Raw genomic sequence first — 24790 nt, forward strand, 5'->3', positions numbered from 1 at the left:
GGTAGAAAATGTTTGGATCACAGATATGTTTTCCTTGAGCCTCCCAATGTTGGCTCACACAATTGTATTTTTAAAAATTTTCTTGTATGTATGTATGTATTTTTTTATTTATTGCCACCGCATGGCTTGCAGGATCTTAGTTCCCCGACCAGGGATCAAACCCGTGCCCTCGGCAGTGAAAGCACAGAGTTTAACCACTGGACAGCCAGGGAATTCCCTCTTGTCCATATTTAAAAATTGGGAGTTGTCACATAAAAACCAGAATACTTTCTTTCTTTTTTTTTTTTTTTATAAATTTATTTATTTTATTTATTTATTTTTGGCTGCATTGGGTCTTCGTTGCTGTGCGCAGGCTTTCTCTAGTTGCAGTGAGTGGGGACTACTCTTTGTTGCGGTGTGTGGGCTTCTCATTGTGGTGGCTTCTCTTATTGTGGAGCATGGGCTCTAGGCGTGCGGGCTTCAGTAGCTGTGGCATGCGGGCTCAGTAGTTGTGGCTCGTGGGCTCTAGAGCGCAGACTCAGTAGTTGTGGCGCACGGGCTTTGTTGCTCCGTGGCATGTGGGATCTTCCCAGACCAGGGCTCAAACCCGTGTCCCCTGCATTGGCAGGCGGATTCTTAACCACTGCGCCACCAGGGAAGACCTCAAAAACCAGAATACTTTCTTTTGAAAGATTAGGATATCTGACCACATTTACACCATGCTCCTGTTTGGCAAAAATGGAATGGTTTTACCCAATCCCCATAGCTCTCGCCCCACCCCCCAATCCCCCACACCACCCTGCCCAATCCCCTCCACTGAGGCTGCTGCCAATTACCTCTTATCACCATGCTTGTGTGATTGTTTTTTTCTTATGTCCAGCCAATTTCTCTTATTTATGTTGCCTGCCTTTTGGGCATTTGAATTCTGGGGATGGTTTAGAGAAGGTGGCAGGAATCGTCAGAAATTCTTCCCAAATCATAGGTTAGGGGACATGATTGAGAGGTAGGGGAGTGGGGACACATATAAGAGAAAATGTTTGGGGGAATCAAATCAATAAATTATCTTTCTTGCTAGCAAAATGTCCCAGGGGGACAAAAGGTGCACCACAAAATATCATCAACATTTAATAGAAAGAAGTTCTTCAGGTCAGTGTCTTCATTATGAAACATGTAAAGGTGGAAGAGAAATTAATACAAAGCCTAGAGAAAGCTCAGCTCTAGGTGTGAAAAAAATCACTTTTCAATGAAGAGTCATGAAAGTCTATGTAATTGAGATGAGAATTCAAACATTCCCAACCACTCAGAAGAAAACAAATTTTGAAAAGACACAAGTAGACTCAAGGCAACCCAAGAACTAAACTCACCATATGCATTTCTCGAGAAAACCTCACGGGAGTTCTTAAGCCTACAAAGATGGTGTTCCTAATATCTTTGGAGATAGAGAACAATTCTTCTGCTCATGATTCTTGTGTTTCATTGCCACCATCTTCTAAAATGTCAGAATTATGCTCGTAAATAGTAACAGAGGTCGATTTCCCAGATCGTTCATCAAAAATTTCTTCATTTTTGGCAATTGTCTTCTGCCTATAAAGAGAAGATGTATCATCACTATAGACTCAAAGGGTAGAAAGGGGTATAGGATATTTGAGAGGCAGAGAAATGTGGTTTTATTCTTTCACTGGTTGGGGGGGTCTCATTCATTATTTGCAGTGGTTTTGAATTTAGTGAGACATGAAATTTGGATTACCAAATTCCCATATGAGGAATCTTCTACATAATTAACACAATGAATAACGTCCCTTTATTAAAGTATTGACCAAAAATTATTTCAATGATTTAAGATGCATCTTCAGGTAACAGAATAATTTCTGACCTGAAGTTGATTTTCATAGGAACCAAATGCAGGTGCATCTAAGGGTAAACCATTGACACCTAAATCCCTTGTAAAAAATTAATAAACAGAAACCTCAGTTAAATAGAGTAGGGAGACCAGAAGGGGGAGCTCTCATGCCCTGAGATGGTAGCAGAGCCCAACAGGAAGAAAGACTCTTATTCTTTCCTGGTAAGAACTCAGCCAATGAAAAGCCACAGACTCTTTGTTTACTATAGCCCTCCCCACTTACTTTTCCCCTCTATAAAAGCATTCTTCTTCCTTTGCTGTGTGGGGCCTTGCATATGGCTTGCCATGGTTGCAGACCCCAAATTGCAATTTTTTGCTGATCCCCAATAAACCCATCTTTCCTGGAGAGATAACTGGCAGTCTATTTGTTTTAGGTCAACATTTTTGGTGGTCCATATGGGGACCAGAGAAGATCCTCAATGGCTCTGGGCTGGTGAGCAAACAAGTGTGGTACCCACAATCAAGCCCATTGAGTTCACTGTTTTCCTCAATGACCCTGGAGGTTGAAGGTACATCTTTCTCCTGGATCTGAGCTCATGCCCTCTTTGCCATTTGAAGCTCTCCGGGCTTTATTCAGGATCTATTTTAAGGTTTTATCTTTCTTGTTAAGGCCTTGTTCTATGTGCAAGTACTTGTTTGGCACTTTGGCCTGATTTTGAGATTAAACTGTTTCTACTGAAGCTGGTTGAGAAGTTGTCAGCCCATTCCTTTGGGAACAGGAGCTGCTTCACTGAAACTGTGTCAGTTCAGCTGTTGGCCCATTCCTTTGGTACAGGGGCTGTTCTCTGGAAACTGGCTGAAAACCCTCTGGTCTGGCTCCTTTGGGATCAAGCTCTTTCCTTAGAACTGGCTGGTATTAGCTTGTAGGCTGTTTGAGTTGCAAGCTGTTTGAAAATTATTCTTTTATTCCAGAGAAAAACCTCTGAGAAATGGGACCCCAGTTATCTAAATATTTTGATGTTGCCCCCCACCCTCACCGCAGGGACTCCAGCCAATTTTATGTTTAAAAACTGTGGTCCTTCCTCATGTGAATTTCTAGCTAAACGGACTGACCCAATCAAAGACAAGTTAGGATCTCAACAGCCATCACAGGGAACTTTTGAAATCCCCAAACTTAATTTTTCTAAAGCCAAATTGGACCACAATAGTTCAAAAATTTCTAGAACTGAGTGGAATGCTTATTTTGAGGCTGCCAAATATTATCAGGAGTCTAAAATTGCCTCTCTGCAAAATAAGATCTTAAGGTTAACTGAGGCAAACAGATAAGTAAAGAAAGATAAAATGGCTCCTGAAGCTTCAAGCTCTTGTTCTTTGGCTTCTTTGTCTCAGGCTCCATCTCTGACCCCATCTTGAGTCTCTCCCTTGGCTCCTCGTGACCAGGCTCCGCCTCTGGCACCATCTTCCTCCTTCCCTTCTATGCTGCCTATACTTCCTCTATAGCCTTAGTTCCCCTATACTAATTCCTTTACTGAACTTCCCCTTCTTTCTGAAATTCTCCCCACTCCTTTTTCCTCTGAACTTGTCAGAACCTGTCCCTTTAAAATTAAGCTGTCTGAGGATCCAGAGCCTTAATTTCTCATACTCCTTGGACTAAAGCTGAACTGTGAACCATAGTCAAAGATTCACCCAAAGTAACCAAAGACCCTGAGATTTGCTCAGGAATTTACTATAGTCATTCGAACTTACTGACCTGGTTTCTCTGACTTATATCAGATAGTTCATATGCTTGTTGGTGAAGGTCAGGCCCAGCATTTGATGAAAACTGCTAATTGAGGAAATCCTGACAGGTCTCTAAAATTACAACCAAGAAACCTGCTAACTTATTACATGGCTTGAGCAACCACTAGGCGACTCCATCACGTGACTCCTAGGGCTTTTCCAAAGCCTGTTGATTGGAAGAAAATTCAGGCTTGCACACGAAAATCTGACAAACCTGTTCATGATGATTACAGTTGACTTCAGATTGTTTTTAAAGAAAATTCTGCTCTTCCTATAGAGGTTGATTCCACCCAGGAAGCTTTTAATTCTATATTTATTAATGGGTTGAACTGGGATCTTTCCCTTCTATAAAAAGGACCAGATGGAATGGGAAACTACATCCACTCTGGATTTAGTGAATCTGGCAAACCAGTTCTCTCACACTCTAGATGACTCACCTATAAGGAAGACGACCAAAATTCTTAACTTTCAACCCCAGAAAATGGAGTCTCCTAAATGAGACCAGAACCCTCCTAGTTTCTCCTGTTATTGCAAAGAGCCAGGACTTTGGAAAAGAGATTTTACAAATTCAAGCACTTCAGGTACATTTAGCCCTCTAACCAGTCTTTCCAACATCCTCCCAATTCTCAATGATGGGGCTCCAAGGAACTACAGGGGCTCTTCCCAATCCTCCCTCTTAATTGGCTTAGAGAAACATTTCTCCAGGTTGGGGATGAATCTCCTCCAGTCCTAACAGACATCAGAGCCGCACTCTCAGTGCTCAACCGCACTGCTATAAAGCAGCCCCTGCATCAGAACACTAAAACAATTCACATAGTGGGGATCTCTAATGAGCCGCAAGAGATTCCTGTCTCTGAACCTATTTCCTTTCATTTAGGTCCTTTGAGACATACACACCCTTTTCTCCTTAGTTCCTCTGTCCCTACCCATTTATTAAGCTGAGACTTCTTAGAGAAGTATCTTGCTGGAATTTCTTTCTCCCAGAAGGGGGAAATAATTCTAGAATTTGACCACAGTCATCAAAGAAGCCAACCAGGTGAATTAAATGACCCTGTGACATCTTTTATTTGCTCCATCTCTCATTGCCCTAGAACTGATTTTGGAAACACTGATTATTTGTCCCTATTGAATTAGGAGCTACCATCCTCCTTATGGGCAAAATCTCCAACTGATATTGGCAAAATTCACAGTGCACCTCCCTTCAAGATTCAAATAGATCCCTCAATACCTCTTCCCAGAATTAATCAATACCCTATAAGTAAAAAAGCCCTTCAAAGCATAAAGCCTATAATAGAAGATCACAAGGCTCAAGGCCTTGGATTTAACAATAATTCTCAGTCATAAAACTGAATAAACCCAGAGACTCTCAGATAAACCTCCTGTGTTGTTTTGCATAAAAAACTAAGAGAGGAAAGGGAGAGGAGTCTCCCAGCATCACTTCAAATGAAATGAGCTCAGTAGATAACTTCTGTGGCCAGCATATCCCCCTCCTGACACTGCCTGTGCCTTGATTTCATGAGGGAATACCTAGATTCATTTTCACCTATTCCTCACCCAATGCCACACAGCTTTCGGGATCTTAGTTCCCCGACCAGGGATCGAACCCAGGGCCCCTGCAGAAGTGCAGAGTCCTAACCACTAGATTGCCAGGGAATTCCCATCCCTTCCACTTTCTAAAGATAACTCAGCCACGTCTTTTTGAGCAGCATCATTCATACCTTAGATGAATGTTTTCTTCTGTCAGGTGCTGTATGGTATATTTAAAATTTTCTTCAGCTTCAGCAAGCTTGGTCTGGAGTGTTTTCTCCAGATTTGCCACCATAGCTTTCTGAAAGACAGGTACATTTTAATAGCCATCTTTCCCAAATTAGAGTCACCCAGAGCAGAGCTATATGGCAGAGGCTTCCTCCCTCCAACTCTTATCCCCACTCCAACCAGGACTCACCTCTCTCTGGAGTTCCATCTGGGTTTGGTAGACGGTTGTGTTAAGTGATTCTAGGATAAGAGCTTGAGCATGCAACTCTTCCTCTATGACCTGTGTAAGAAGAAATTGTTTTTGGACATCATGATGATGTCTACCCATTTATTCTCTTCTCCAGGACACCTGGATTCGAATATGAAAGCATCAGCTTTAGCTAGTCCTTCTCCTGCCCTGTTACTATGCCCTGTTCGTTCTACTTCCTCTGTGTCTCACTCATCTATACCCTTCTCTTCAGCCTCACTATCACTGCCCTAGAGCCAGCCCTCACCACAGCTCACATGGGTTGTCAAAATAGCTACCAGTTATCCATTCATTAAACAAATATTTATTAAATAACTAGTATGAATTCCAACTACATGACTTTCTGGAAAATGCAAAACCATAGAGACAATAAAAAGGCCAGTGGTTGCCAGGAGTTAGGAAGGGAAGCAAGGGACGAATAGGAGGACTGAGGACTTTTAGGGCAGAGAAACTATTCTGTACGATACTGCAAAGGAGGCTACATGCCTGCGACAAAACCTATAGGATGTACAACGCAAAGAGGAAACCCTAAGGTAAACTATAGACTTTAGTTAATAATAATGTATCAATATAGGTTCATCAACTGTAACAGATGTACCACACTAAGGCAAGATGTTAATAATAAAGGAAATTGTGTGTGTGTGTGTGTGTGTGTGTGTGTGTGTGTGTAGGGGGAAAAAAATCTCTGCACTTTCTGCTTAATTTTTCAGTAACCCTAACACTGCTCTAAAAAAAGTTTGTTAATTAGGGGAAAAACCCCTGCAAAACCTACTGCTGTATTAGGCATCAGGAATATTATGATGAACAACAAGACAGATAAAGTTCTTACTTTTATGGGGATACATTCTAGTGAAAGAGATGCAAAAAAATTAAAGTAAATAAAGTAAATACAATAAATAAATTGAAAACAAACCAAGGCTGTGGATAGAAGATGAAGTGTAAGTGCAGGGAAGGGATAAGTGTGGAATCTGCTTTAGATAGATGCTGGAGAGACTATAAAAATGAACCAGATGGGCCTCAGCTTTCAGGTGCAGCCCCATTTACCTCCTACATGTCATCAGGGCTCTTTGCATGAAAAGAGCATTCTCCCACGATGGTATAAACTGGAGAGGTACCATCATTTACTGCAATGGCATTGGGCAAAGCACTGTACCAGGTAATTTTGCATTCTTTCATTTATTTAGTCATTCAAAAATCACTTGCTGTGTACTGAATGTCTGTGATATGCCAGACAGTATTCTAGAAACTGAGGAGCAGTGGCAAAGAAAATAGACAAAAATCCCTGACTTCATTGAGTTTATCAGGTTTGATGGTTATAAGTCTGTGTAGAAAAATGAAACAGGAGAAAGGACATGCTGGGCGGGTTGTTGAGCCTTTAAGTAGAGTAACCCCTGAGAAGGTGGCATTTGAAGAAAGACCGGAATGAGGTAAGGAAGTGAGCCGTGTGGATATCTGGGAAAGAGCTTTCCAAGAAGGGAAAACACCAAGTGCAAAGACCCCAAAGTGGGAGCAACCTGGCCTGTTAAAGAAACAGCAAGAAGTCCAGTGCCACTGGAGCTGCATGATGGAGGGAAGGAATGGAATGAGATGAGGCTGGGGAAAGAACCACCAGCAGGCAGAACCATCCCTGGACCAAAACAGGACTGGGAAAATTCATGCTTCCACCAGCCAGAGTATAAGACACAGAGCGTTGCGTAGCTTACTCAGAGGGATACTGTCTCAGTAGTAGGGAAAAATTAGCCCTAGATTAAGACTGCTTTAATTTTGCCTAACAAAGCTTAAAACCAAGGCTTGAAAAATCAAACTGTTTCCAAGTAACTGAATCCCAGAACAAAGCTCAATGATATTTAAAGGAATACAAAAATATTTAGCACCTAATAAGGTAAACATCACAATGGCTGGCATCCAATAAAAAAATTACCAGACAAGCAAACAAGCAAGAAAATATGACCATACATGAGGAGCAAAATCAATTAATTGAAACAGACCCAGAAATGACACAAGTGATAGAATTAGTAGCCAAGCTCATTAAAGCTGTTATTATAACACACTGGGTCTACTTTACACCAAAGCCCATCCCTTTACCTTGTGGGACATTGTGGTCTGTTTGCCCATCAAGGGTGAAGCCCTGCCTGGGCTCTACAATATCATGCCATGCTTTCATAATGGCTAATCTTTTCCCAAACATATCCATTCTGGATCCAAATTAAATTCTCAGTGGAAGAGGAGCTACAAGGCAGTTTGTGGGTTTAAACAGTTTCCCTTCTGGTGTCTCCCTCATGGAAGTGCTGTAATTTGTCCCAGAAGAAAAGTTCCTAGAGAGGCTGGCGGGGGGTGAGGTTCACTCAGAGTTTTAAGGAAAGGCCTGAAGGCAGCATTCCCAAGGCGCAGTATTGTACTTTTCAGAGTGCAAAAGGAAGAATCTGGCATTTTACCATTTAAGGTCCTTTTGTGGTTTGAGCCTTACAAGAAATGGGAGGCATTTAACACTGAAGATCACACAGTATATTGTGCATATACTTGTTCAGATCTGGCTCTAAAAAGACAATGGCTTTCTTTTTCAGATGGTTCTAAAATCCTTTTGACTTATTGAATCCAGCAAGCTCAGCTTTAGATCTTCTGTTTTTTAATGGTTTGGGGAAAATTATCATAGATTCCATTTTATTGAGAGTGTATCATTTTAGTGATATATTTGTAAGAGGCTAATTTCACAGGAAAAATGAAAAAGCTTACCTCTTTGGTCTTTCTCAGCTCCTCTAATTGCAAGGTGTCCCTTTCGTGTTGTTTTAAGAGCTCCTAAAAATAATTTTATTTGGAAAAGGTCAGCACTGGGGTTCTGGCACTTCTTTCAGAAAATTAAGAAAGCCGGAATAGGATTCAGGAATATAATATTCACCAAAGTTTAGATGTTGCTTTAATGAAGCACACATTATAAACTAATGACATGACATGTTGAAGTTAAATAATGAAAATCTTACTCATGTTCAACCCTAGTGCATCGAGAAATATTAAAAGAAATCATATTTTCATTAAAGCCTTTTCTTTTGTTTGGGTACAGATTTAATACTGTTAATATCCAGTTCTCCACAGATTGAAGTTTATATTCATTGTAATCCCACTCAAAATACCAACAGGCTTTCTTGACAAGATAATTATAAAATTTATATAGAAATACAAAGGATATAGAAGAGCCAAAATAATCTTGAAAAGCAAGAGCAAAGTTGGAAGATTTTTCTCCCTGATTTCAAGCTACAGTAATTAAGACACTGTGTTGTTGGCCTAAATATAGACAAATAGTTGAATGAAACAGAATGAAGAGTCTACCCCTTGCCCCCTCAAATACAACAAAGACGTCAAGGTAACTCAATGGAGAAAGGGACATCTTTTCAACAAATCATTCTGGAACAATAAATATCTATATGGAAAAAAAAAGACCTATGGCCTTTACCTTGCTCCATACACAAAAAATATTCAAAATAGATCATAGAATCATAAAAGCTAACATTAGAAAGCTTTTTAGGAACTAGAATATCTTCATGTTCTTGGAATAGGCAACAGTTTCACAGAAGACACAGAAAGCTGTTACCATAAAAGGAAAAAATTGATAACCAACTTTCATCAAAACTGAAAACTTCTGTACATGGAAAGACAACGTGAGCAAAATGAAAAGGCGAACCACAGGCTGGGAGATAGAATTCATGACACGTATGTCTGACAAAGAACCTGTATCCATAGTTTAAAAAGTACTCCTACATACCAATTATAAAAAGATAAGCAACCCAAGTTCTTTTTAAATGGCAAAAAACTTGAACCAAAGCTTCACAAAAGAAGACATATAAGTGGTCTAATAAGCATATGAAAAATTGCCTGACATAATCAATCATCAGGGAAACTAAAGTCACAATGAAATACAACTTCATACCCATTGGAATAGCCAAAATTAAAAGAGTTGTAATACTAATTGTTGTTGATGATATGGAACAACTGGAATTCTCATATAGTTAAGATGTAAGAGTAAAATGGTACAACGACTGTGGAAAATATTTTGGTAATTTGTTATAAATTTAAACCTATCCCTACTCTAGAGTCCAGAAATAACACATCTAGGTATATACCCAAGAGACATGAAAGCATATGTCTACAAAAATAGCTATACAAGGGTATTTATAAAAGCTTTATTGGTAAACACCAAAAAATGGAAACAACCAAAATCTCCAAAAACAGAAAAATGGTAAACACATTGTGTGATATTCCTACAAAGAAATACTACTGTGCAATAAAAGGAATAAATTGCTGATATGAACAATGAATGGATAAATTTCACAGAAATTATTGAGGGAAAAGAAGCTATACACAAAAGGGCATATACTGTATGATTCCATTTATATGAAGTTTAAAAACAAGTAAAACTAGTCTATAGTTGTAGGAATCAAAAAAGTGGTTGTCTTAGGGCTGGTTTTGAGGGAGATAGGGTTTATCTGGAAGGAACACAGGCGTGCTCTCTGGGTTGATGAAATATTCTAGGTCTTGATTTGGGCGTTGGTTACATGGATGAACACATTTGTCAAATCTCATCAAACATGAGCTGTACATATCCAAATTTGCTTAGTCGAGTTTGCAACAGTGCCCTTTCTCTTCAGTTACAGTCAAGGATGAGAAGGCCATTCAGAGACTGGGATTTTGGTAAATAGGGAATTTCGGGTTCTATATATGTTTAGCATTCTATTATTTCCTGTTAATTACAATTTTCAGTCCAATAACCCTGTGGTAAGGCTGCCTAGATAAAGGACAGCAAGACTGAGAGTCTGCTTGCATAAATTTCCAGGGAAGCTGGAAAAGGAGGACCATGCCCCAAAAGACAAAAAGTTTGCCCCATTACAGAGGTCCCCCTGGGAACTGGAGGTCCCACCCAGACTGCACTTTCAACCATTGATGTGCTTTGGGCTGTTACCTCCTTCTCCCGATTGAAGTTCTCAAAGATAGCACTGTAGGAGTCATGTATTTTCTTCTTCTCTTCTTCTGACTCTAACTCAAATTTTTTGGTTATCTTCTGTCCTGTGGAGGTGAGGAAATCACATATATGGGTAAATGTAGGAAAAACAGACATGGAGAGAAAACCAGAGTATCTGAAGATAATAGAAATTCCAGACGGGGTCAAACTCAAGGTCCTTCCAGGCTGGTGTCTAACCTCTGAATCTCACCTGGAGATGCGTGAGAGTGAGGTGAACATGGAAATGGTTTTCCATCACATCAGCCTTATGGGATTTACTGCTAATGCCTCTGGTTCTTTTTGTGTAGTTTATTTTGGATCTGTTGCTTATTATTTTGTGCGTTCCCTCTGCTGAAGTAACCACTATGTGTTTTTGATACCCTTATCTTATAATACAGCTCTTGGCTCATGTGACTTTTCCAGCAATAAAATTTATTCTGTACTTAGCCCTGGGGCAGAGCTAGGCTTAAGTGGATTTGGGGGACAGGGGAACCTGCCAGCAGAGCCCCAGTACTAAACAGGGGGAAGGACGGGTGTAGGTCTTACACAAATTTCTTCTTCAGCATTGTGGTGCTAGGGGTGGATAGGGAGGCAACCCCCGGGCTCACAAGATAAGTCTGGACTGAGCTACACTATGAGCAGCTAAATTCTGGTCTTCCAAAACTGCTCGTAGCATCTTAGCATAGACTCTGGCAACATGGGATGAGTGTAGTACGAGTAGCTGGGAGTCTGGGTGATGACATGGGCTATGCTACACCAAGATTCCAGGTAAAGACTCAAAGAGGAGCAGCTCCACACCCCATTCCCCAGCCTTGACTCCAGGGTCTTCATGCTACCTCCTGGGAGTCCAGGGTGGGAAGGGCCTTAAGGATGACCTTTCCCAGGGAGTATCTGCATTTATATGAGTGATTTGTGAATATCAACTAAATCTGATCTGAATTGTGTTGGGCTAGGATGTGGAATAGGTTTATAGAGCCCCCAATTCTACCTCAACTAGTCCTCTAGGTCAGGGAGCAGTTTCCAGAGATTTCTCTCTCTTTTTTCCATTTATGAAGAAGCTAAGTGGGGGTAGGAAAGTCTCCTATAGGGCACTATGTATGATCCAGGCTCTGTGCTAAGTGTTGGAAATATTTTAAAAAATACACAGCAATATATGACTGTATCAAATCAACATGTTGTACACCTTATATCAATCCTTATATCAATTAAAATGTATCTCAATTGAAAAATATATCAAACATGGCTTCCTTTAGGGGGGACATGGGAGTATGGACTGTGTTGCCCCTCCCCCAACAAGTGAATATTTGAAACTAATTCAAGAGCTTTTTTTCTGGAACTTCGGGGTCACCTGTACCCGGAAAACAAGTCTGCAATCCTACAGATGTCCACAAGCTCGTTCCAGACCATGATTGCCAAACTTGCAACCAGTGAGTTCTGGATGGTACAGTTTAGACCCTCAGGTGGCTAAACTACATAAAAGACTCTATCCTTGTTGCACTTTCTTGAAGACTCCAGGCACCTTCCATTCAGGAGTCCAGCCATGCAGCCCACCCATCATCCTTCATGACTTCAAGGCTGCCTTCCTCAAGTTGAGACCAAACTTAATGCCAGTTTGTTGGTGCATCTGTCATCAAAAAGTCTAAAATTCCTGTACTCACTTTGCCGTAACAGGATCTTTTCCCACTCCAACTTCTCATCCTTCTCCCATTCTGCCTTCTTCTTTGACCACTTGTCCTCCATTTCATCATAAATGCTGTTCTGTGGAGGTACAAAGGTACCATGAAGAAAAGCATCCTGAAAGGCTGCACCCTGGCCTGAGGCTCAGCCCTGAGCCCTTTGTGGCTTCCCTCACCTGGGACCCTTGCTGGGGGCCCCATATGGTGACTGATGGGAGTCAATTCCAGCCCAGTCACCCAAGAGCCTGCAGAACCCTGAAGATCAAAGAAAACTCTGCACAGTGTTTGCCCTGTTGGAACTGGGCTTCCTTTGAAGACAGGCAGTTGAGCATGTTGCAGATGCTCGTGTCAGCTCTCTCTGAATCATGAATCACTCATCAATAGCACAGGGGGAAACAAGGGAAATGCCAAGTTGTTAATTTTTTTATCAACTGTCATTGTTTGCCTGGGACTGAGTTGTTTCCTGGGACTCCAGACTGTCAGTGCTAAAACCCAGAAAGTCCCTGGCAAACCAGGACCAGTTGGTCACCATAGGATGGGGGCTTGCTGGCCCAGCCCTTCCCCTGTCCACTTCCCCCCTCCCACTCTCTTTCATCCCCCTAGGATGAAATCATGCCCTAATTCTGGTTTCCTGGGGCTCCATCAAATTAGCTGGCTAAGTGGATGGGCTATGTTCTGAGGTACTCCCTGCTCTGCTTGCTAGAGTTAGTGCAGAGCGACACAGTCCTTTTGGATGGCAATTTGGCCAAATGCATCAAAGGCCTTACAAGTGTTTATTCTTTTTGACCCAGTACTTTACTAAGATCAAAGATGTTACAAAGTACAAATATCAACAATGGTTGTCTTGGGGTGGTGATAGTTCATTCTTTTTGTTGTTGCTGTTGTTGTTGTTGTTGTTTTAATTAATTAGTTTTATTTTTGGCTGCGTTGGGTCTTCGTTGCTGCGCGCAGGCTTTCTCTAGTTGCGGCGAGCGGGGTCTACTCTTCGTTGTGGTGCGCGGGCTTCTCATTGTGGTGGCTTCTCTTGCTGCGGAGCACGGGCTCTAGGCGCGCGGGCTTCAGTAACTGTGGCACACGGGCTCAGTGGTTGTGGCTCACGGGCTCTAGAGCGCAGGCTCAGTAGTTGTGGCGCATGGGCTTAGTTGCTCCGCGACATGTGAGATCTTCCTGGACCAGGGATTGAACCCGTGTCCCCTGCACTGACAGGCAGATTCTTAACCACTGTGCCACCAGGGAAGTCCCTGTTGTTGGTTTTTGAATTTCCATTTTTTAAAAAACAATGAGCAGGTATTACTTTCGTAATGACAAACATATTTTTCAACGGGCTCCTTTAGGGTCTGGGTGACTGACATGTCCTGCATGGGTGCCATCAGAGTCCGCAAGTTCCCTCTTCTCCTCGAGGGCCGCTTAGGTTCAAGGAGGCTGGGAATTTCAGGAAATGATTTTCTGGGCAAGAGCTCTAGATTCATTTCAACGTCATCAACCAGGAATGAGCCTTGCTTCTCTTTCTCTCATAATCCACCAAGGAGCTCTGAATCTCACCTGATATATATGAAACATATTCTTCAAATACTTATATTCCTTTCCCATCTCCTCTGGACAAAAGGAAAACAACAGGGTCATCATTATTCCTCTGAAATACATGTTTTCAAATTCAAATGAGAGCTCTCTTGCACGCTGTCCGTACCTCAAACTCATCCTGTCGGTGGTGAAACCATGGTGTTGCCTTAGCAATCACCCTGGAAGCTTACTAGAAATTTAGATGGCCGGACCCCACTCTAAACCTGCTGAGTTTCAGAGGCAAGGCTCAGTATCTGTCAATAATATGCTTCTCAGGTGATTCTGATGCACCCCAAGTATGAGGACTAATCCCTGGGGGCAAACCTACAACTGAGGGAAAAACAGAAGCAAAACCTTCTGTCTTTTTAAAATAACATTCCTAGTGTACCTTGGTTTTGAAAACAATACATGTTCTCTTTAGAGAACTGGAAAACCAGCAAGGTACAAATATCGTCTTTTAAAAATGTAAAAGAATGGAAGGAGATTATAGAAATTCTTCTCCCTGTGGCTATTAGTTTATAAACTCAGAATTCTGAAGGGTACACACTTTGTCCTTCCCAAAGGCAGCATAAATAATGGGATAAATGGCCCACACAACCCTTACAGGTTTTAAGGCCATACAAATCATAGTGTGCCCGTTAGAATTTAATGAAACACCATCATTTTACAGGTGAGGAAACTTGTTGAATTGGAACAGTATTACGTTTGTAGACCTTTTAAATCTACTTTAAATAGTGCTTTCACATTCTTATCACTCTGATAAAGGCAGGTATTCTTGTCCTTGATTCCCAGATTGGGAAACTAAGACTTAAGGAGATGAAGGGACTTGCTCAGACCCCAAAACTTGGCCACAGACCCTTCTAACTTCTGGGGGGTAGGGAGGACATTGCTTGACATGGTTTCCCTTTTTTCAGTTTCATTCTCAACCACTTGCTCTTCCTGGGCTTGAGAAGGAAACCTCGAAAGCCTAGCCAGAGTTCACCCATGGCCGTGGGAGTTCCTCCACCCTAGATCTGCAGGGTCAGCCTCCGCCCCCTCACCAGGGTCATTCTCCCAGGTCCCAACCGTACCTAGTTTATCCTGGGCAGCCAACTTCTCTGCCTTCAAGGCTGCTTTGTAGTTTTTCTCCAGCTCACTGAGCTGTGCTGCGTGAGCCTCCTCGAGCTCCCTGTGGGACCCCAGGAGAAGGCCACAGTCATCCGTGAAAAGTTCACCTGATCCCACCTCCCCTCCCTCATGCAGGCAGCTGGTGGGCAGGCTGCGGGGCCCTCACTTCCTGACACATTCTCCTGACATCCATCCAGAAAAGAGTGAGGAGATCCCTGTTTTCACCATCCACTATTTTGCACGGAGAGATCAGGGACCCATGGATGCCCCCCAACAGCACAGTCTTTGCTTACAGTCCTTTTGGGAAACTGTGGGCTGATTAACACCCAGGATAATTTTAGAGCCCAAGGTCTCTCCAGCCTCCATTCCAGGAGGCAGATGTTGGCAGTGTTCAAGAGGAGTGTTAAAATAAAAGGCCATATGGGACTTCCCTGGTGGTCCCGTGGTAAAGAATCCGCCTTCCAATGCAGGGGATGCAGGTTCAATCCCTGGTCGGGGAACTAAGATCCCACATGCCGCGGAGCAACTAAGCCCTCGTGGCTCAACTAGAGAGTCCGTGTGCCACAAACTACAGAGCCCACGTGCTCAAGAGCCCACGTGCCACAACTAGAGAGAAGCCCGCGTGCCACAAGGAAGAGCCCGCATGCCTCAGTGAAGATCCCGCGTGCCGCAACTGAGACCCGACACAGCCGAAAATAAAAAATAATAATAATAAGTAAATAAAATAAATAAATATTAAAAAAATAAAATAAAAGGCTGTATGAGCTGTCAAGCCAAGAAAAGACATGGAGGAACCTTAAATGCATATTGGTAAGTTCAAGAAGTCACTGTGAAAGGGCTACAGGCTGTATGATTCCAACTACGTGACATTTTGGAAAATGCACAGCTACGGAGGCAGTCAAAAGATCAGTGGTTGCCAGGGGTTAGTGGGGAGAGAGGGATGAATAGGCAGAGCTCAGAGGATTTTTAGGGCAATGAAATTATTCTGTATGATACTATAATGGCGGATACGTGTCACTAAATATTTGTCAAAACCCATAGCATGTACAGCATCAAGAGTGAATCCTAATGTAAACTGTGGACATTGGGGGATAACACTGTGTGTCAGTGTAGGCTTCATTGATTGTAACAAACGTCGCGTGGTGGTGTGGGATGTCAGTGATGACAAAAGGCTGTGCAGGTATGGGGCCTGGGGGTATGTGGGAATTCTCTCTACTTTACGCTCTTTTTTCCTGTGAACTTAAAATTGCTTTAAAAAATAAAGTCTATTAGTAAATAAGTCAATTAATTTAAAAAATTTTTAAAAAGCAAGTTTGTGACACTTAGGAAGACCTCTCTCCAGCAGGACTACTGGGGCTGCTCTGGTGCCCAGCAGGAGGTGTGGAAGGGGACTTTGTGGGTTTTCTCACTCTCACAGACAACACACCTCCTTTTTCTTGCCCTTGGTTTGTCTCTGCAGCTCTGGCTCCTGCCCTTCCCATACCTTCTTCCCATTTTGCCCAGACCTTGACCTAGTAGCCAGGGACAGTAGAGGTGAGAGGAGGAAGAGGAGGGGCGTGGGGAGAGACCAGGCTGAGAACAACAGTAGTTTACCATGGAAACCTCCTAGAGAACCAAAAAACGGCTCTTCTCGGCAATCAACTGAAAGGGAGATTATAATTGAAATGAAATTTGGATGAGAAATTACAAAGTCAGGAATAACCTTCTCCGGGCTGTATTTTAGTGACCTCAGATCAAACCATCCTGCTCTCCAAAGACATGTCTCTTATCTCCCCTACCCCTCGCCACCCAGTTCCATTTGACATTGTCTGAAATCCCAGTGAACTGAAATCCTGCAAGGATGCAGGAGCCTTAGGACCTTCAGTACACAAGAACTTGTGCCAGAAAGCGTACCTCCTCTTGCTTTCAAAGTTCTTCTGCATCTCAGCACAGCGGAGATCCATCTCATTGGAGAGCTAGAAACGAGGCTGGCATTAACAAGACAGGATTGAGGACCCCACTCCCACTCCAACCTGCAACTTCTGAGAAGCCTTCCCATTCATGGGGTATGCCCCTCTCCCCAAGCCTCTCCCGTTGTGTTCGGCAGTGCCAGAGAGCACATCGTTACTGAGGGAACGGAACAATTCTTGCCTCGCTCTATGTTGTGTGGTACGTAATAAGCTCACAAAGGGTGCATGGAAACCATCCCTTTCACTATTTTGTGGGCAGGTCTGGTCTCTTTGGCTGGACTGTAATCTCTTTGCAAGATCATGGCCTTTGGATTTTTGGATACGTAATTCAATTGAGCAATCGTGAAAAGGGCTTGACCTGGAGGAGCCAAAGAGGCCTGAGACTCAGACCCTGCTTTGATGAACTTAAAACCAGTGTGGAGGCAGGAGGTGCTCAGTTCCAGGTGAACCTCCCTTCTAACACACACAAGGGGTCCTCTGGCCATTGCCTCAGGAGGAATAGACACCGCCAGCCGAGACAAGGCCTCGGGGCCAGCACACACCCCCTTCTGCACAGTCACACAACAATGTAGGGTGTTCACAGCTGGGAGAATTTTAAGAATCACAATCTGAGGTCCCTCCATGGAAATAATCTCTAAATATGTCTTCAGCAGGGCCAATGCTTCAGTGACTGAAAGTGTGCATTTTGCCCAGTAACCCACCACAGATGAGGCGAGTGATCTCATGCAAATTATTTAACTTCCTGAGCCTCAATTTCCTTTCTGCAGAAGGTGACCATGAACATGGCAGGGTTTTCAGGAAGGTATAGGAATGACTCCTCAGAAGGGAAGGTCTCAGCCTGAGTCCTATGCTGGGTCACTATAGGATTCAGACACATCTGGTGTGTATCAGAGGGCGAGGGGCTGGCCTGCTGGGAAGCCATCCTTCACACGTGGGTTCGGTAACGGCAAGCGAGGCGGGGTGGGGGGGGGCAGGGGCTGGTGGCAGGAGGGGATGGGGAGATGGGGAGGAGAAAGGAGGAGATGGGAGGAGAGGGGAGGAGATCTAAGGATTACTCTGATGTATCATTCCAGTCCAGGCCACCAGACGCCTCTGCTTAGGGCGGAGAAGAAAAGTCCGTGATAAAACGAATGGTGAATTTTAAAGGAAGTGTTACCAGAAGCCCCAGGGAACACGAAGAGTGCAAACTGAAATCAGCAGATTCTGGAGAGTGGGCTTAGGCAGTTTCACCAGCAACAGGAAGTGGTACTGGAGGCTTCTGGGCAGCTTTTGAGCAAAACTGAAGTCCTGGTCACGCTGATGCGGTTACCAAGAGCCTCAGCAAGGTCTGAAATTTAACTCACCGCACAGGCCACAGCCAGCCCTGCTGGGAATGGCTGGCGCCCCCTAGTGTGGAGAGGACAGTGGCACTGAACATGCCAGAGGCTCCCCGAGAACTCCTGGAAATTGAGTTAGGCCTGGAGGAGGGACTTGAGTTCTTGCGATTATGGATGAGGATGGAGTCAGGGCTGTTGTCTGGACAGCCTGGCTCCCAGGAGTAAGGTGCTTGGCCTTGCCTGGAACATAGCAGGTGATCGGAAACTATTGGCCCTTCCCCTTCCCAAAGAGATGTCGGTTAACTCAAGGACCACTCACCAGTTTTTGGGCAGAACGGTGGTCTCTGTTCATTTGCTCTATTATCGCTGTCAGCTCTGAGATCTGTTCTTCTAGGTCAGTAATGATAGCAGTCCTGCGGGACAAGTAATCCGTGATCCATGCAGCTTCCAGGCCGTGCCAGTCAGGGCCCTCCCTGGGCATGGCTGGCTCTGGGCTGGTGAGAGCCAGGCCATGTCCTGCACCTGCTCCATCACCGTGGGGGGTGGGGGGTAGGGGCAGAGGGTGGTTTGGAAGAAGGAGTTTGGCAGTAGGGTGGCTGAGCCTCACACGCAGCCCTTTTGGGGAATCTGGCCAGAAGTGAGCAGGGGTGGTCTGGTGACCCACTGACTAGAAGGGAAAGAGGAGGATGCCAGAAATCTATGAGGATTTGACCTTGACTTGGTAAAGATACTTGAAATGGAGGAGGGAGAAATTCAGAGGATTAGGACATTAGGTGGAGGGATAGGATTGATGCTGACAGTGACTCATAGACAAGGAATGGGCCGGAAACAGGACAAAGAGGGGATTTAAGAGTGTGGATTTCAGAGTAGATTTACGGATTTTTGTGTTTCTGAGTCTGGGGACTCCATGAAATCTGTAAGGTTACTCAGCTCTGTTTGGCTGAGCTGGAGTGAACAGAGTGGCAGGCAGTGCAGCAGAGATGAGGTCCTTGATTCCTGAGGGTGAAGAAAGAAGAGAGACGATGTAGGAGGAGATGGGGAAGGAGGAGATATGAATGAGAGGTTTAGCAGGTAGCACGAAGAGGATGTGGGGACTGAGTTTACATGGTCCCAGAGGATAGAGAGTGGGTGGGCCTTGAATGACAGACGGGGTGGCAGCGTGCTCAGCCGGGATGGAGTCAGACCAGAACCTTCCACGCTGCACCTCTCAGAGGCGTAAACTGAGTGGTATCTTTCGACTTAATGGAAAAGAGATGCAGGCTCTGGCCTCCCAGAAACCCTGACCTTACTCTCAGCTCTCACCCTTCAAGTTCAGACTATTTTATGAACATTTCATCTACTCATTACCTCCAGAAACAGTTAGTCCCCTTTAGTGTGAGGGACACCCACCCAATCATTCTCCATATCAGCTGCCTGACTCGTCTGTCTGCCTGACTCAAATGGGCTCAGAGCAGAGAGGTGGGTGCGGAGGGGAGCCGGCGCCAGGCTGAGGAGTGAAGGGACGCCGTGAACTGGGCCCCAAGTAAGGGGTTCGTCCTTGAGGCCAGGCCGGGGTGGGGCTGAGGAGCTGGATGTGGGTCCAGGGACATTACCTGGAAATTCTGACTTTGTCCATGCTGTCTGATTCTGAATGCTTTTTCCTATCAGACATCTCATCTCCCAAGGTGACGGAAATCTGCTCCCTATTCCGAACGAAGCGGTAGCCAGGTGACATGTTTATTACTTCCTGGGCATCAAGGTGGAAGATAAGGTACACTGCAGACCTGGAGTGCTGAGATTGCTCCAATCTTCTGCTAGCGCCCTACTCACATCTTACAAACAGACACGTGAGGTGGGATTCCCCGTCCCAAGTTCCCCCCGTGCCCTCCCGCAGCTTACCTCTCTCCTCACACCCAACTGCAAGACGCGGCTGGCTCCTGAGCGCCCCCATAGGCCTCTCAAATTCAGCATGTGCACAACCCAACCGCTGACCCCTGCCACCGCTCTGCTGCCCAGCCCACATCCTCCTCTGCGTTCTCCTTCATGGCCAGAGGCCAGGAGGCGGCCAGCCATTGTGGAAACCCCTCAGGTTTTGGAATTAGATGGGCCCGAGTTTAAATCCTGGCTCTGCCACCAACCATAGTTATTCAACATCTCCGTGCTTCAGTTTCCTTATCAGAAAATGAGGATAATACCTCTTCTTCAAATGGCTTTTTTTGAGGAATAAACAAAATAACATAGGAGAAAATGCCTAGTTCAGTTACAAACAAAACAAAACAAAAAACCCCAGAAAACATTCAAGTCAGTTCCTCCACACCCCACTAGACACCAAGTCATTCATCTGGGCAGGGCTACCGGCCAGCATAGTCCAGGATAAGATGTACCATCTTGAGTTGTGCAGGACACCCTTGCAGCCCCACGAGTCCTGTCACTGCTGTCTCCTAACTGTATCTCGACCTCATCCTCTCTTTGCCGCACCCCTGCCCCTGACATGGCTCAAGGCCACTGTCATCTTTCTCCTTGGCTCTGGGGATCCCTTCCCAATTGGCCTCTCCGCCTTCAGTCTGGCTCCCCTAAAGTTCATCATCCTCTCCACCTGGAGGGCTATTGCATATTTGTTTGTTTGTTTTTTTCCTGACCATTAGGGGACTGCGTGATCCTTGCATAAGAGAGGTGGGGCGGGGGGAGAAGGGCGAGGAAAATAGATAAAAGCAGAAAGCAGTAAAAAGCACCAATAATATCCCACCAGAGGGTCTTTTTTCTAAAATGTAAATCTGACCTGGTCCTGTGCCTGTGTCAGACCCCCTAAAGGCTCCCAGACACAAAAAGGATTAGGCCCAAACTCCCAGGCAGGTGTCATGTCCTTCTGGGTTTGGTCCCCACCTCTTTCTCCAGCACCCTCCCATCGCTGCTCCTCTCAGGGGTCCTGACGGTCCCTCCCCCACCCTTTGTGGGTTCCCAAGTGCAGCAGAGGGTTTCCTGCATCTGGGCATGAGCTCTACCCTGGCCTGTACTGATTGTCACCGTCTGGTTTCCTTGAGACACTCTTCTCACCCTACACAAGGCAGCAGAAATAGGTAATTAAATGCCCTCTCTGGGGTCTGGCTGAGCTGAGTTCAAGTCTTGGTTCTGCCGCTTACCAGCTACACATGAAATGCAGTAATTACAGTTCCTCCTCAGAGGATCATTGCACAGATTCGATGAGGTAAACGTGTAAAAGATCCATGCTTGCACACAATAAATGTTAGCCCCACTGCCCGCTTCCCGTTTTTACTCACACAAGGTAATTTATTGCTCTCCTCTTGTTTTCCTAAATGGATTTTCATTCTGCAAGAGAAAGGTGTGCTCAGAAAGCAACCGGAGAGCAAAGAAAAGTTCCAAGCTTAGGAGCTGCACCCTGAGCCTGCCACTCATCTGTAAAAAGTGACATTACCTGGGGGATCTCTGTGGTCCCTTTCATCTCTCAAAATAGTCGACTTCAGGAAATAGGGAATATTTAAGGGTCCAGGGATCGTTGGTACACAGATTGTGATGAAATGGTGGGCAGTAAAAAAGTGGGAAATCAATCCGTCACTAGTCTAAGAGCAGAACTATTGCTAAAGCAAGGCCAAGAGACTTCGCATGAAGATCCCAAGCGCTCTCCTATGAGCACAGTGTCTAATCTTCGATGCATACATTTTTAAGTGACATCTGTGTTGTCTGCACACCTGCCTTCGTGTTTACACTAGAAATTGGTGCTCTGGGATCCTGAAAGTGCCCCTTAAATGAATTCAGGACAAGCAAAGTGTTACTATCCTGAGATCTGGCGTTAACCCTGATTATAATTAATTTTTGTTTTCAGTTACAGAAACATGAGCATGATATCAGGTACTCAAATGTCACAAGAGTGTTTACAAGCGAGCTGACCCGGGACGTTGAAAGAGCTGAATAAGAGTAACTAGCTTCTGATGTGGTGACAAGAAATGCAAGGTGGATGGGGTCACCCTTCTTGGAATCCTCTGATGGCTTCCCATCTGTTACCGGCTAAAAGATCGCCCCCCAACCCCACCCTGCCAACCTCCCAAATTCACCGGGCTGAAGCTCGAACACCTGCTGTCTCAGAATGTGACTATATTTGGATATACGACCTTTAAAGAGGTGACTAAGTTAAAATGAAGCCACTAGGGTGGGCACTAATCCCATTTTACTGATGTCCTTGCAAGAGAGATTAGGACAACAGAGAGACCCCTGGGTGTGCAGGCACAAAGGAAAGACCAGGTGAGGAGGCGGCAGGCAGGCAGACATCTGCAAGCGGAGGAGAGAGCCCTCACCAGAAGCCAACTCTGCCAGCACCTTGACCTTGGACTTCCAGCTTCCAGCACTGTGAGACAATATATTTCTGTTGCTTAAGCCACTCAGTCTGTGGGGATTTTTGTTATGGCAGCCCTAGCAGCGAATACACCATCCCTTTCAGAGTAACAGCCAAAGTCCTGACAGTGGCCAGCACAGTTTACTGTATGAGTTTCCTACTGTTACTATAACAAATTACCATAAGTTTAGTGCCTGAAAACAACACCAGCTTGTTATAGTTCTGGAGGGCAGAGTCTGAAATGGGTCTCTCTGGGCTAAAATCAAGGTGTTGGCAGGGTCGTATTCCTCCCGGAGGCTCTAGAGGAGAATCTATTTCCTTGCCTTTTCCAGCTCCTAGAAGCTGCCCCCGTTCCTAGTGGCCTTGTCCTCTATCTTCAAAGCCAACAACGGCATCACTCCAACCTCTGTTTCTATCATCACGTCTCCTTCTCTGACACTCTGACTTCCTCTTTCATGTGTAAGGACCTTTACATTGACGTTAGGCCCACCTGGATAATCCAGGTTGATCTGTCCATCTCAAGGTCAGCTGATGAGCAACATAATTCCATCTGCAATCTTAATTTTCCCTTGGCAAGTAACAGAACAAAGTGGTGGTTTCCAGGGATTAGGACATGGACTTCTTTGTGGGCGGGGTGGGGGGGGTGGGTGTCATTATTCTGCCGACTACATTCAGCATCTCTGCTGCTTCTCTGAGCTCATTTCCCAACACTGTCTCCTCACTTCCTGCACTCCCCCCACATGGGCCTCTTTGCTTTCCAGGAAAAGATCAGATGTGCCAAGCAAGTTCCCACCCAGGGCCTTTGTACCCGCTGTTCCCTTGGCCAAGAGTGCTTGCCCGAGGTGCCAAAGCGGCTCCTGCTGGCTTTTTACACAGGGATTGCCCTGACTTCTCTGTATAAAATAACAATCCCACCCTCACCATCCCCTCCTCCCTATGCCTGTGTTATTTTTCCTCATAGCACTTGTAGACCTTGAATGGATTAACATGTTTATGGTCAATGTGAGTCCCTGAGAGTGAAGACTTTGCCGTGTTCACTGCTGTCCCCCTGCACCTGACTCAATGTATAGCAAATAATAGGTGCTCAATAAAAATTTTCCAAATAAATAAATAAATAGAACACAAAGATTCATGCAAAGGCCTAAAGCTAAGTTACACATCTAAGCTTATAAATATGGATTAAAAACTTTAACTGATGAGTAAAAACAGAGCTGCAAGCTACAGAAAACCTTAGACACAGTAATCGGGAGAAGGGTGAGTCAGCACCATAAATCCAAGGGAGGCTCTTTGCCAAGGAAGTGTATCGGGCATCGTGCCCTTTTAGGGCAAGGAATGGCTTTTTGGGGCACTTCCACTGAGAGCTCCTTTGAAGTGACCTTGAAAGCTGTGGGGTCAGAGGACCACAGAACCCACTTGTAGGAGCTGAGGTCTGGGGGGAATCCCAGCGGGTTCTGGCATTTCTCTGACATACCTGGCAGCAATTAGCTCAAGTCAGGAAGGGCTGTGAAGGCCAAGAAGGGAGATTATTTTATTCCCATACCTTGAACCGTTCCTGTCCCATGGACATAAAAATACTTACTTTGGGGCGACAACAGATTTTGTTATCGGTTGGGCATAATTTTGTTTTTTTGAAGCTGGAGGAGGAGGAGTTAGCCTGAAAGTGAAAAAGGAAATAACAAGAATGAGAAAATTGGAAATTCAGAAACGAGGTTTAGCACTCCCCGGTAAGGGAGATCCCCACCGTGAACCCAAAGTGGAATATATGGTCTGATAACGGGAATCTTTAAAAACAGGATGGTCTTGGGGGAACCTCAGGCTGAAGGCCTTGGCACTTGTTCACTGACCAGGGGTTCCCAGGCCACCAGCACAACTCATCCCCTAGTTCTAGAAGCTCTTCGTCCCCCATGGAGAGCCAGCTGCCATGGGCCCCTTCCCTGCTGCGCTAATTCTGAGACTTCCTCATTGAAAATGACACTCAGCCCCGGCAGCACTGCCAAGAGCGCTGTGCAGCCTACAGGCTGTGGAAAGCTGGGCTTTCTGGCCCTCTTGGGATTCTGCTGCCAGGTTGACTGTTTCGGAAATCTTGTGAGAGAAAGATGGCTGTAATGCAGCCCAAGCCCCCAGGCTCCACTCCATCCCAGGTAATCCTTACTTGGACTTCACTGGGGAGGTCTTTCTTGGTGGCTGAGGGGTCTCGGTTAGTTTCCGTGGTCCCAAGTTCCAGGGATCCCAGCAGGTGCAGTAGACGAGAGGGTTGGGGTACAT

The 24790-nt window shown here is 44.9% G+C and overlaps 1 protein-coding gene across 1 annotated transcript; it reads right to left on the reverse strand.

The window, feature by feature from the left end:
• Window positions 1-1436: 1436 nt before the first annotated feature.
• FLACC1 (flagellum associated containing coiled-coil domains 1) lies at window positions 1437-24790 on the reverse strand. Its single transcript, XM_007190525.2, has 14 exons — window positions 24678-24790; window positions 24105-24179; window positions 21456-21504; window positions 19791-19924; window positions 18518-18611; window positions 16827-16888; window positions 14897-14994; window positions 13809-13861; window positions 12249-12348; window positions 10552-10655; window positions 8334-8396; window positions 5544-5633; window positions 5317-5426; window positions 1437-1563 (listed from the first exon to the last, which is right to left on the reverse strand). Exons 1-14 carry the CDS (start codon window positions 24788-24790, stop codon window positions 1437-1439), a joined length of 1272 nt encoding a protein of 423 aa, XP_007190587.2.

Source organism: Balaenoptera acutorostrata, chromosome 8, assembly GCF_949987535.1.
Source record: "Balaenoptera acutorostrata chromosome 8, mBalAcu1.1, whole genome shotgun sequence".
NCBI lineage: Eukaryota > Metazoa > Chordata > Mammalia > Artiodactyla > Balaenopteridae > Balaenoptera > Balaenoptera acutorostrata.

Coding starts and splice junctions, on each gene's coding strand:
- FLACC1 (XM_007190525.2), bottom strand. CDS start 24,790: ATGTACCCCAACCCTCTCGTCTACTGCACCTGCTGGGATCCCTGGAAC. Junction 8,397..10,551: donor ACTTCAATCGGGAGAAGGAG/GTAACAGCCCAA, acceptor AATTATTTTTAG/GAGCTCTTAAAACAACACGA. Junction 5,634..8,333: donor AGCTGAGAAAGACCAAAGAG/GTAAGCTTTTTC, acceptor CTTCTTACACAG/GTCATAGAGGAAGAGTTGCA.